Here is a 12,276-nt window from a genome sequence, read left to right as displayed (position 1 = left end):
TCTTTGCACTTTGTCGTTGCTGGTGTCGGATGTTTCTAGCGCTTTCCTTTTGACTGATCTGGTCTTCAGCCACCGATCCATCATTGAGAGTTTGATGCTCAGTCTAATTTGGTTACCTGTAGTTTCTCCACACGTTCAGAGCTGACGCTGATAGGAAAGTGTAACCTAAACTGACGTACCTATAGTGTCGCAAAACTGTTGACTTGCTTAATGTCTGACAAATTCAAATAATCGGCTACTATTTGAATTGACGTAGGACTTTATTCAATCTAGAAAACAACTCCTCTGTGCTACTCCGAACTTTGCTTTTGGAGTCACGTGGGCGATTTGAGAAACACTGATAAAATGTCATCTTTTATGATGTTAACTCGCGGACCACGCTTTGAGAAACAAGTCATGGAAATTCAGCTTTTTAGTCTGGGAAAGTCAGGGGACTTGACATTTGACTTGGAGTGGGAACCCTGAATATTTAAAGCCCTTTCAAGTGCAGATCCTGGACTAAATTCGTTTTTTTTTTTTTTTTTATATGAAAGAATGTCCCTTTACGCACTCATCCAGAAGGGTAATTTTGCACAAGGCCATCTGTCTACAGCAGAAAAAAATAAAATAACAAAACGTGGCTGGAAAAATCCCAAGGGAGTCTGGAGCCAGATTCATGACGTCACCTGCGGAAGCGCCAGCAGGTTGCGCGAGCTTTGCACGGTTTCAGTGCACAGCCTGTGTAGACCAAGTTTAGCCGCTAGCGATTTTTGCATTGAAATATGGAATTGTCACGTGAGTGCGATGTGGGAGATGATGAGTACTAATCCCATCAAGATTGGTGTTGCTACACCCTCCTACGATACATCTGTTAACCATTTTAATAATTACGCGATAACGTTGAAGAAATTTGCAGAAAACCACCAGGTCGTTTTCTCATAAACAAACCAGCGCTGACGTAGGATTCAGAAGGAGGCGTCCCGCACGCGACGTCACGAAAATCAACGTTTGCCGGGAAATCCAAATGCCAAGTTTTTTCAGAGGCGGACCAATTCGCCTCAAATGGCTCAATTTCAACTGAATTTTTCTGGTATTGCGCAAGGTAAAAAAAAAAATACACAAAATGCAAAATGTGACAGATATTTAACCAAAGTTTAATATAAAATAGGAGAGTTACACTGATCTTGCTCCTGAACTTACCCGTGATATGCACAAGCAGTCGTAGACACACACACGTACATGAATGTAAGGGCTGTATTGCATAGTGAGCAACGCCCGTTGTCTGCATGAGCTTCTCCATCCTGCTTCAGTGTGTCTGTGACGTGCAGTGTGAAACGCGTGCACACACACATACTTCGTATTCATAATGCTGTTTCTTCAGTTCTGTTTTGTGTGCGTGTGTGCTTTTATAATGAAATTATAATTGGGGAAGCCATGGCTTAATGGTTAGAGTAGCAGCTTTGGAACCATAAGGTTGCTGGTTTGATTTCCTGGACCAGCAGGAATGGCTGAAGTGCCCTTGAGCAAGGCATCTAATCCCCAACTGCTCCCCAGGCTGCTCTGGGTATGTCGCTGTGGATAAGAGCGTCTGCTAAATACCTGTAATGTAATGAAATGAGTTGGACAAAGATGACCTCTGGACAGTTTGCCCCTCCTTACTTCAAATGAGGTCAAACCACCCAAGACATTTTTGGCATCTGAAATTTTTCGATAGATTTGAACCTAATGCTAATCTAATTAACACTTAAGGTAAGACTTATAGCTACCAGTTTAACACTGCGCAAAAGTATTAACAAACTTGCTTATGTTGTTCTGAAAAATTTGTGACATTTTAAGTTATTCCACTCAGTCTCCTCGTACGTGGCTTATAGCCTGGAGATTGACTGGAATAACGGTTTTATGATGTCCACATTCACCAGATTTTGAGAAACAGCATTTTTATTTTTTGCAAATTCGATAAATAAAAACTTTTAGACAAAACGTCCGACAAAATCGTTTCCGCTTAGAAACAAATCGGCGAAATTACAATCGCAATTTACGAAAAATACAATAATAATTATTGAAAAATAAGGCACATTATTTTTTTCGCGGTGCAGTTTCCATCAAATCCTGCACTCTGATTGGCTGGCGAGCGGGTCCGTATCCTACGGACCCAGTTACGGACCTCTGGCAACTCACTTATTCACAACAACAAATGTTTTGTCAACATTTTTATATAATATTTTTTAAATAAGATTTTATTTCTAAGATTATCAAAAATCTTATGTTTGCCAGCATTTCTCAGGAGAATAGCATTAATTTTACAGCATGGATAGCGATAACGGCAGTTTTCACAGCGAAAGCGAGTTTTACTACCCTGAGGAAGACAAAATAAAAGAAAACATTTCAGGAGAAAGCTAAAAACCTCTAACTTGCTAACGCTGAGCAAAAACATGGCTGAATCCTGAACGACTCAATCTTGTATAAATAGGGGACTACATAGGCAGCAAAATGTAGTTTTTATTTCCTGCCACGGAAGTGCACTTGTATACCGAGGAGGAAGCCATTTGCATTACAGCCGTGAATGAGGATTCAAAATGGCAGCTTGCCTCGGCTCGGTTTTCCCTTTTGGGCGCTCTCGTTTTCTGTTAGAGTTTGGTAAAGAAAAATATATATATTATTTACCAGCTTAAAACCCTTTGGTGACTGACCCCTTGAAAATGGTTCCTCCAGGAACGATGACTTTTCAGTTGTCAAGACAACGGAAAAACTAAAATACAAAAACAGAAAGATACGTCACAGTGCTCTTGTGCACAAAGCAAAATGCTCTTGTATTTTAGTTTTTCCATTGTCTTGACAACTGAAACGTCATCGTTCCTGGAGGAACCATTTTCAAGGGGTCAGTCACCAAAGGGTTTTAAGATCAGTCCGTATGGTGAAATACCGTGACCTTGGCCCAGAGGGCCTCGGTCAGTACTTTCAAGACCTCAGTCACGGTGTTTCACAATATGGACCTCCCAGCTGGTAAATAACACATATTTCTTACCAAATACTTTTATTCCATATTTTGTTGCTTTTTTGGGGGTTTTGTTTTCGAGTGGAGTTTTTATTTCGTCCTCGGTTGGTTCATCAACACGCTCCGCCATTTTGTTTTTCTCTGCTCACTGTATAAGAGCTGATAGCCTAGTAGTAGAGTAGCCAATCAGAGCGCATGACTGCTCATATCCAGTGAATGTCGATAGAATAAACATTATCTATGAAATGGATGTTGGAGCTAAAAGTTGTAACAGTTAGCAAATTATGTCCTCATGAGATGAGATGACAGAGCTTGGTTAACGAGATATAAGCCAACTTTTAGACTTGGAAGTGATGCAGGCTATCTCGTTTTAGGTTGATTTAATTTTTAACACCGATTTATACTGTTATTTATGAAAGTTTTCTTTCCAAATGATGCCTTCTGATGCCAGTGTGAGACGGTTTAGCATCCTGGCTTCAAAACTAAAGAAGCACTTTTCATATGCCAAATATGTCTTGGCTGTCTGTAATTTGGTTAAGAGATGAAAACTGTGAAAATTCAAAATTTGACCAAGCCATTGCATTAATTGTTTTGTCTTGTATTATACTTCCTCGTAATCCAGTATTTGCTTGTGAAATGTAGTGAGTTGACAGATATGTGCGTTGCCTTGAATGTTAAAGCATTGTGTAGAAAAGAGTTAAATAAGTCTTGTATTTCGTACTTGCTTTATGATGAGTCATTTCGACTTTCCTGTCCTGCGTTACAGCATCAGTTCCTGTCGGAGGCGCTGCAGTCGAGAGCACAGAGTGACCCTGATCACGTCCTCTACATGCTCCTTAATGCCAAGGCAAGTGAGAGAGAGCAATGTGTACAGTATTACTCACCAGACTCCGTCTCTGTGTCCAGTTTCGTCCAAAAATGCATAAATATGAGATACAAACGGAAATGTTCCATCCCATCTCATTCTCATCTCATTATCTCTAGATGCTTTATCCTGTTCTACAGGGTCGTGGGCAAGCTGGAGCCTATCCCAGCTGACTACGGGCGAAAGGCGGGGTACACCCTGGACAAGTCGCCAGGTCATCACAGGGCTGACACATAGACACAGACAACCATTCACACTCACATTCACACCTACGCTCAATTTAGAGTCACCAGTTAACCTAACCCACGTTACAAAATGTTGTTTTTAGCTTTTCTGTCTTAGTTTGCTAGTTTAAAGGGGAACTGAAGTCATTTTTAAACTTGCTTTATTTCTTAATTAACGTGTTATTCAGTGATGTTTTCGGTTTTATTAACCTTATATCGTGACTCGTATTGGCATATTATATTAAACTTTATCGGCCTTTTCGGTTTTTAGCCACGTCGAATGTAGTTCGTTTGGTCCACGGCAGGCGTCGCTTATCCGCGCGATCTTTACGAGACTCGTGCGAGACGTCAAATGTGAAGTGTCAGCGCCGCCATTTTGAAAACTGTTTACACAGCAGCCAGATCGCCATATCATTCCAATTTAGATTAATTTCAAGATTTGTCAGCTTCATCAGTGATGGAGATTATTCCATACGACTTTGAACCAACGTGGCGTTGAGAAGAGTTGGAAAGACGACAGGATAAGGACGAGTCTGTCGCACTGGTGTTTTCGTCATTACTGTTGCACAATTAAAACGTGCCGGATCAGACGGCTGGTGGATTTTCAAAATAATTAATACATGCATGTATTTTTGTCATAAATACATATTATACTGACCATATTTCCCACATAATCCTCACCAAGGTTTCGGACAGCACTACAAAATGGCGTCCAAACTATATATAGTGCCCTATATAGTGCGTAGGGAGCGATTTTGGACACGGAAAACTTGCGGCTTGATTACGTCAGCATTCAAAGGAAGGTACACGCATCTTTTGACAATGCTGGTGACTTTGATCTCTGCTGTACGTTTAATTTCCGTCCTACGATGTCTCGCACAGGTCTCAACGAATCTTTGACATATGGACTGATATATTCCAGAGCATATTTCAAACACTCAGAACTTGCTATAGCAGCGACAAAACAGCTGTCAGAAATGCATTCCGATATTTAATAAAATGAGAGAAACAGAATTTTGATGATAAATTTGCCTTCAGTTCTCCTTTAAACTCTCTTGGGTTCTAATGAATCACACATTTACCATACCATGCTGTTTGCCATCGTGTCCTACAGGGGGTAGCAGTGAGCACAGCAACGTGCTCACAGCTTCACAAACGTGCTGAGAAGATTACAGCAGCGTTGCTGGAGAGAGGAGGCATTAACACCGGAGACAACGTGGTGCTGCTCTACCCTCCTGGTACTGTGTTCCTCCCTGAAGATTAGACCTGACCTCAGTCTCAGACTCCCGGAGAGTCTTCAAGGACTCGCTGTTTTCTTTAGGAATTTAAACTTGGACAGATTTGTTGCATTATCTTTCTCACACAAACTACTCATTCCTGTGCATCAGGGAAATTGTATTGGCATTCATGCAAAATTAGTACGAACAACTAATTTATGCCCCACATCACTCTAGAAGGAATGTGCGGAGAAGGTTCGAGATCTGTCTCAGATTCACAGGATAAAAATATTTAAGTTAATCACCGAAGGCGAGGTGAATATCCATGTTTATTCTGTCCCCATTCACTGGATATGAGCAGTCGCGCACTCTGATTGGCTACTCTACTACTTGGATATCAGCTAATATACCGTGAGTAGAGAGAGACAAAAAATGGCGGAGCGTGTTGCTGAACCAACCGAGGATGAAATAAAAATTCGAGAAAAAAAAAGGGCAACAAAATACGGAGTATAAAAGTATTTGACGGCAAGAACGTATTTCCCCCCCCCAGAATTATTATTATTATTATTATTATTATTATTATTATAGCGCATTTCACAAATTGCTCCTGTCATTTCGTCAGTTTGCTTACATTCTAAGCGGAAATGATTTTGTCGGACGTTTTGTATCAAGTTTTTATTTATTGAATTTGCTAAAAATAAAAATGCTCCGTTTCTCAAAATCCAGTGAAGGTGGATATAATAAGCTGTTCCGCTCAGTCTTGTCGTACATGGCTTATAGGCAACTCAGCGTGACGTGACTCGTCAGCGATCAGCTCATGTACGACTCGATTTCGTGGAATAGCTGTTCTATAATAAGCGAGACGAAGTCAAGGTTATTATTCACTGGTTCATGGAGTCTGAGGTGGATAATTGTTTTAGTATGAATACACAGGTGATTTATTGAAAAAAAAAATTGTATAAAAAAAATCATTTATTTCAGTCTTCAGAAGCGCCATGCAAATATAATAAGGGCGTGGCGCAGACTTGTCACTTAAATGTGTGATTTCTTCCTCACTTGGAGTGGCAAAGCGATTGGCCGCCATTTTGCCGAATCGCTCAAGGTGATTAGGGTCTGTCTCAGAAACCGGGTACTGTGGGGGTAGCCCACTAAATATACTCAGTCAGTAAACTATACGGTTTTGAATGGTGATGTTGGTTTTAAGTTGAAATAAAATGATGAAATAAATAATACAGATGAAAACTAAATCTTGGATGTGAATATTCAGAATTTGGCAAAAATTCTGCAAATTTCTGGAAAAATGGCGGCTTGATCTGGGACATGATAAATGGTTGACGACATCGCATTCCCTTAAAAAGGTTCGAGTCCACTGAAAAGTCTACAGTTATCACTAATTGTATTTTAAGTTGTAATTTTATACACCTAAGGATTGCTGCGCTCACAGAATAATCATAACCGTAATAAAACATCAGGCAAAATGTTTGATCACCGTCGTAACTCCGTTTTCCGCAAACCCAAAACCAATACGATCGTGTGTTTTGATCTAAACGGAAAGCCTCAGGGTCGAGGTCACTACCTCACCAAAAGTAGGAACTTAAAATCACTGCGCCATATAAAAATTGTTATAAATCTGTGATTTTGTTTTTTAAAACAAAAACTGAAAGTTAGGTATAGAATATGTTTCTTACAGAATATGTTACGATGATAGCTGGTTGGTCTTGTATGAATTTCTGAGCTATAAAATGAGTTGTGGTCTATTTTTTACCGTAGCGTGTTATTTGTGTGCGGGGAAGGACACGCATTAACAGTTTGCATGTGTAGAATGGAATTTTCCACTCCAACAGTTAGAAGTTGATCGTGCTTCTATTTGTGGTCTTTCTGTTACGCGGGTGATCTGTTCGGATGTTATCACTGAAAAGGTGAGTTTTGACAGTTTTATTTTGTTTGTCTTGCAGTATAAGGCAGTAGAATGTTTCTTTTTCATCTTACTTTCATATTTTGTAGTGTTTGCATATTTTTGGCCAATGTTTTGCAACCATGGTCAATTTAGATCGAACTTTTGATAGAATCTACGGCCAGTCATTTTGCCCCGCTCGCGCTCCATCTGGTGCGGTAGTGATGTCCCGTTGCTCACACGCCGCAGCAGAGACCCGTGTGACCTTCAGCCGGTACAGTCGCTGTTCTTTTACCACCGCCGTTATTCTCATCTTACCGGTGCGTTCTTGATTTTTCCATTGTGTCCTATTTCGCCATATCAAATACCCGAAACGTATCATATTATTCATATTTAAGTGAATAATCAATTCAGTCATCATAACTTGGCAATTTTAACCCAAGCAATCAAAAAGAGGAAATGTATTCAATATTTTCACTCATCTGTGAAGGAGGGGGCTTTAAAGGAACAGTCCACTGTACTTCCATAATGAAATATGCTCTTATCTGAATTGAGACGAGCTGCTCCGTACCTCTCCGAGCTTTGCGCGACCTCCCAGTCAGTCAGACGCGCTGTCACTCCTGTTAGCAATGTAGCTAGGCTCAGTATGGCCAATGGTATTTTTTGGGGCTGTAGTTAGATGCGACCAAACTCTTCCGCGTTTTTCCTGTTTATATGACCAGTGATATGAAACAAGTTCAGTTAAAAAAAATTGAAATGTAGCGATTTTCTATGCTATGGAAAGTCCACACTATAATGACAGGCGTACGAACACCTTCTGCGCGCTTCGGCAGCGCATTGATACGGAGCTCAGATATCAATGCGCTGCCGAAGCGTGCAGAAGGTGTTCGTACGCCTGTCATTATAGTGCGGACTTTCCATAGCATAGAAAATCGCTACGTTTCAATTTGTGTAACTGAACTTGTTTCATATCACTGGTCATATAAACCTATGTAAACAGGAAAAACGCGGAAGAGTTTGGTCGCATCTAACTACAGCCCCAAAAAATACCATTGGCCATGCCGAGCCTAGCTACATTGCTAACAGGAGTGACGGCACGTCTGACTGCGTCTGACTGACTGGGAGGTCGCGCAAAGCTCGGACAGGTACGGAGCAGCTCGTCTCAATTCAGATAAGAGCATATTTCATTATGGAAGTACGGTGGACTGTTCCTTTAATTCTTCATGATGTAGTTATTTTATATGTAAATCAATTTTACAAAAGCATTTGAATTGTAATCAAAAAACTTTCCACAGTGGAGGCCAGATAAAGCAAGATGCTATCTTTATTCTTATTAAACATGACAAAAGAAACATTGAGTGTTGGGTAAATGCAAAAAAAAAAAATAAAGTTAAAAAATAATTTTTCTAATCATAACGTCCCAAATGAGAGACCAGTTTCTGAGACGGACCCGTGATCGAGAAATGGTCTGAATCTTTCGACCAATCGGCGCGTGTGATTTCTTATCACCTGTGTATTTATACTAATCATATTTAAATTCAGGTTGTGCAATTTTAGTCACGCCATCTGTACTGTCATGCGTTAAGGTTTCATAATTTCACAAATGTAATCCTGTTATGTTTTAATGATGGGATCAGCTGAGTGAATTTTTCTGTTAAATTTTGATCCCTAAAAACTGAAATCTTCTCCTGGTTGGCGCAGACCTTTTGGACATTACGTTATGTAATGATTATGCTGTGTGACTGCCATCTTTCTCTTCCTCTTCTCTCCAGGTATCGACCTTATTGCCGCTTTCTACGGCTGTCTGTACACCGGCTGTATACCAGTAACGGTCCGACCTCCTCACCCTCAGAACCTAGCGGCTACGCTTCCCACAGTGCGCATGATCATCGACGTGAGTTATACACGCGACACTCGCACAGATCCCAACGTCACTGACGTTAAGACGTGCGAGTAAAATAACACACGTGTTCTCTGTAGGTGAGCAAAGCAGCCTGCATCCTGACCACTCAGGCTCTCATGAAGACTTTACGATCGAAAGAAGCTGCAGCCAGCGTGAACGTGAAGACGTGGCCCGTTATCATAGACACAGGTAATTGAGTAACTCATTCTTAATGGAGATGTTCCAGGATCTGATCACACGTACACACGCCTGTTCTCCCTGCATATGTAGATGATCTTCCGAGGAAGCGGCCCCCGAACATCTATAAGCCTCCGACACCTGAGATGTTGGCCTATCTGGACTTCAGTGTGTCCACCACTGGCATGTTGACAGGCGTGAAGGTAAATCAGTTCTCTCTTTCATGCCGGTTGTTATTTTTCTTAAAAGGATAGTTCGGGATTTTTGACATGAATCTGTATGGCATCCCCATCAATAGTGTCGTGCAAACACACTGACTTACCCCTGACAGCATCCTGTGAGTCCAGTTCTTGTCCAGTTTTGGTCCAGACGAAAGTAGTCCGGCAAGTTTGTTGGGGTCACGAAAGTAAAGCGTTTTTCGTCTCAAAACAGTACGTGTTCAAAAGAGTGATATATTTGCATCACAAAACCGTTGCCAAATAAAAAGTCAGACCTCGAAATCGCTTGGCACTATTTTCTCTCCCTCGGTATCACTGCGCGCTGCCGCCAGGTGACAGCCACGGCTGTTTCATTCATTGTTTACTAGTGATGGGAATTTCGGCTCTTTTTCGGGAGCCGGCTCTTTTGGCTCTTCTTACTATAAGGAGCCGGCTCTTTCGGCTCCTGAGATTTTATTTTTGATTTAAAGGAATACGCCACCCCCAGAAGAAATTGAGTCAGTCCCTGCAGTCCCTAGAGTTGGATGAGTGAGCCAAAGCGTTTTGTAGCCGACCCAGCCATTGTCCTGATCTGGAAACGCCCCGGTTAGCTTTAGCTTAGCGTAATCGCTGTAATCCGGCATGTCCAGCTAGCATTGTCGTTACAAAAGTGAATTAAATAACTCAAGATTTTTTATAATTATTTCTCATGACTTGTACAGTCACATCGAGTACAGATATCAATGCAAATTAACACGAAGGGATTTACTAGACCAATTTATATCTGGAACTATTTTCAGCCACAGCACAGGCAAAGCACCGCTGCAGGCGCAAAGACACCGCGCAGCGCCTGAAAACGGGTGCGCAGCGCCTGAAAACCCATTTTCAGGCGCTGCACGGTGTCTTTGCGCCTTCCTTTTCCTACCTATTCCTTTAATTGCTGCAATTAACTAGTTAATTCTGATTCTATTTCTCCTCTCAGTTATAATCTGTCCTGCTTTTGAAAAGATCCTCTCTGGGGGGACAGATGCTGCCACTATACACATCCTCCGTGCCATCACGTGTGTAAGCCGTGGATAGAGTGCAGCCTTGGTCTCCCACCAGCTTAGTGGGTCTGCGTTTCGCTGTCACCTGGCGGCAGCGCGCAGTGATAAGAAGGGAGAGAAAATAGTGCCAAGCGATTTCGAGGTCTGACTTTTTATTTGGCAACGGTTTTGTGATGCAAATATATCACTCTTTTGAACACATACTGTTTTGAGACGAAAAACGCTTTACTTTCGTGACCCCAACAAACTTGCCGGACTACTTTCGTCTGGACCAAAACTGGACAAGAACTGGACTCACAGGATGCTGTCAGGGGTAAGTCAGTGTGTTTGCACGACACTATTGATGGGGATGCCATACAGATTCATGTCAAAAATCCCGAACTATCCCTTTAAGGTTTGGATTTTTGTCCGGATTTTTATCCTCATATGGAACACTTGAATGTGAATAAATGATGTATTGCACATCATCCATAGCAGCGTTTGTAGTCGAATCACTAAACCTCAAATCTGAGTCCAGTCTTGAGTCCCCGGTGTTCAAGTCTGAGTTGAGTCCACTGTTGCTGCCTTTATGTGAAAGCGTCTCTGCTACTGTTGGACTAACGTTCCTGCTTGACTGCCCCATTTTAGTTAACAGGCTGCAGATAAAAAGCTTGTTCATCGCTCAGCAAGCCCCGCCCACTATCAACAGGGCAAATAACATGAGAGAGGGTTAACACTAGCTAGTTCATCGCTCAGCAAGCCACGCGATCAACAGAGCAATGAACATAGTGTGTCACTTCCTTCTCTGGGTGGAGTCTTGCCAAATGATTGAAGTTCGAGGTCGTCCCCGTCGTCTCCTCGATAGTTCTTCTACATATGGAACACATTGCAGTGCATTTTTTCCCACTGCATGAGAAGTCTGTATAAGCAAAGCGGACAATCCTGGGGCGTTCTCTCCAGGCATTTTAGTGCCGTTTGTCCCTGGACATGACGTATGAATGGGTGAATATGCACAAAATTAGTACAAAAATGAATGTAGATATAAATATGAATATCTTAGGCCAAAGTATTATGGCATGTTGCAAAAAATAAAGAAAAAATCCAAGTCCTGGTGTCCAATTTACAAGTCTGAATGCAGTTAATGTACGAGTCCAAGTCAAGTCATGAGTCCTTAAACTTAGCACATGAGTCCTGGACTCGACTACTACAAGCCTGATCCATAGAGAACATGAGATAATCGAGCAAAACACTGAAGGCCATCATGAGAAAAATGGAGAATGAATGATTGTTTGTTTTTATATATATATATAGTGTGTGTGTGTGTGTGTATATATATATATATATATATATATATATATATATATATATATATATATATATATATATATATATATATATATAAATAAATAAAATGTGTGTGTGTGTGTGCGCATAGTATGTATGTGTGTGTGTTATTTACCAGCTGGGAGGTCCGTATGGTGAAATACCGTGACCGAGGTCTTGAAAGTACTGAGCGAGGCCCTCTGGGCCGAGGTCAGTATTCAAGGCCGAGGTCACGGTATTTCACCATACGGACCGACCTTAAGCTGGTAAATAATATTTTTTTTTTCTTTGCCAAATTCTAACAGAAAACGAGAGCGCCTGAAAGGGAAAACCGAGCCGAGCTGCCATTTTGAATCCTCATTCACGGCTGTAATGCAAATGGCTTCCTCCTCGGTATACAAGTGCACTTCCATGGCAGGAAAAAACTACATTTTGCCGCCTATGTAGTCCCCTATTTATACAAAATTGAGTCATTCA

General features: G+C 41.3%; 1 protein-coding gene across 1 annotated transcript in view; it reads left to right on the top strand.

The window, feature by feature from the left end:
* The window catches only part of dip2ba (disco-interacting protein 2 homolog Ba), a 183,655-nt gene that overhangs the window by 151,287 nt on the left and 20,092 nt on the right, over nucleotides 1–12,276 (top strand). Inside the window, exons 25-29 of the mRNA XM_060938440.1 lie at nucleotides 3,741–3,821; nucleotides 5,178–5,301; nucleotides 8,947–9,068; nucleotides 9,155–9,266; nucleotides 9,348–9,457. Coding sequence (XP_060794423.1) covers nucleotides 3,741–3,821; nucleotides 5,178–5,301; nucleotides 8,947–9,068; nucleotides 9,155–9,266; nucleotides 9,348–9,457 — 549 coding nt within the window. The remainder of the gene's footprint in view (nucleotides 1–3,740; nucleotides 3,822–5,177; nucleotides 5,302–8,946; nucleotides 9,069–9,154; nucleotides 9,267–9,347; nucleotides 9,458–12,276) is intronic.

Source organism: Neoarius graeffei, chromosome 13 (assembly GCF_027579695.1).
Source record: "Neoarius graeffei isolate fNeoGra1 chromosome 13, fNeoGra1.pri, whole genome shotgun sequence".
NCBI lineage: Eukaryota > Metazoa > Chordata > Actinopteri > Siluriformes > Ariidae > Neoarius > Neoarius graeffei.
This window is presented reverse-complemented; position numbering and strand designations above follow the sequence as displayed.